This window comes from Seriola dumerili, unplaced genomic scaffold (genome assembly GCF_002260705.1).
Source record: "Seriola dumerili isolate Sdu_G_001 unplaced genomic scaffold, Sdu_1.0 BDQW01000127.1, whole genome shotgun sequence".
Lineage (NCBI taxonomy): Eukaryota > Metazoa > Chordata > Actinopteri > Carangiformes > Carangidae > Seriola > Seriola dumerili.
Genome location: NW_019174382.1, coordinates 47,292 through 47,846, shown reverse-complemented (window position 1 = coordinate 47,846; position 555 = coordinate 47,292). Strand labels below are relative to the sequence as shown.

Sequence of the window (555 nt, the reverse complement as noted above, 5' to 3'; positions counted from 1 at the left end):
TTATGTCTTAATGACATTTGTATGTCTCACCATATGATTGTCATTGCATCTTATGCCTTACTATACCAACACATTTTATAGAGACATACTATGCAATGACTTTGACACTAAATGTTTTCACTTTTGACGTATTATACTGTTTTAATAACATTTTACTGTGAATTGATATTTTCACAACATACTATACTTTAAAAATTTTAGAGTTGAAATGATCAGCCAGTTTTTCCTTTTGACAGATTGAAATCACTGGTTGTTAATCTAAATGAACAGATTCAAGTTAGAACAGAACAATTTGCAATTAACTGATGCTGCAGCCCTATTTTAATGTTACAATATTAAAATAATCAGCCATGACAATCTGACTCATTTCACTGCCTCTTCTGCATCAGTGAAAGAGTGAGTAAAAGACAGCACTCGAGATGTGTCAAACATTTTCGTCTTTATTGTTAACCCCCCTTCAGTCCATCCCCGTCTACTTGTCCTCGGGCTTGTTGAAGCAGTAGGTGAGGCAGCACTTCCCGCAGTAGTGACGGTCGAAGTGGCTTGCCATGAAGA

The 555-nt window shown here is 36.0% G+C and overlaps 1 protein-coding gene across 1 annotated transcript in view; it reads right to left on the bottom strand.

Moving 5' to 3' along the window:
• Positions 1–459: 459 nt before the first annotated feature.
• rps27a (ribosomal protein S27a) overlaps positions 460–555 on the bottom strand; it is a 3,254-nt gene continuing 3,158 nt past the window's right edge. The window contains exon 7 of the mRNA XM_022748598.1: positions 460–515. Within this exon, the coding sequence (XP_022604319.1) occupies positions 473–515 (43 nt within the window). The 3' untranslated portion in view covers positions 460–472. The remainder of the gene's footprint in view (positions 516–555) is intronic.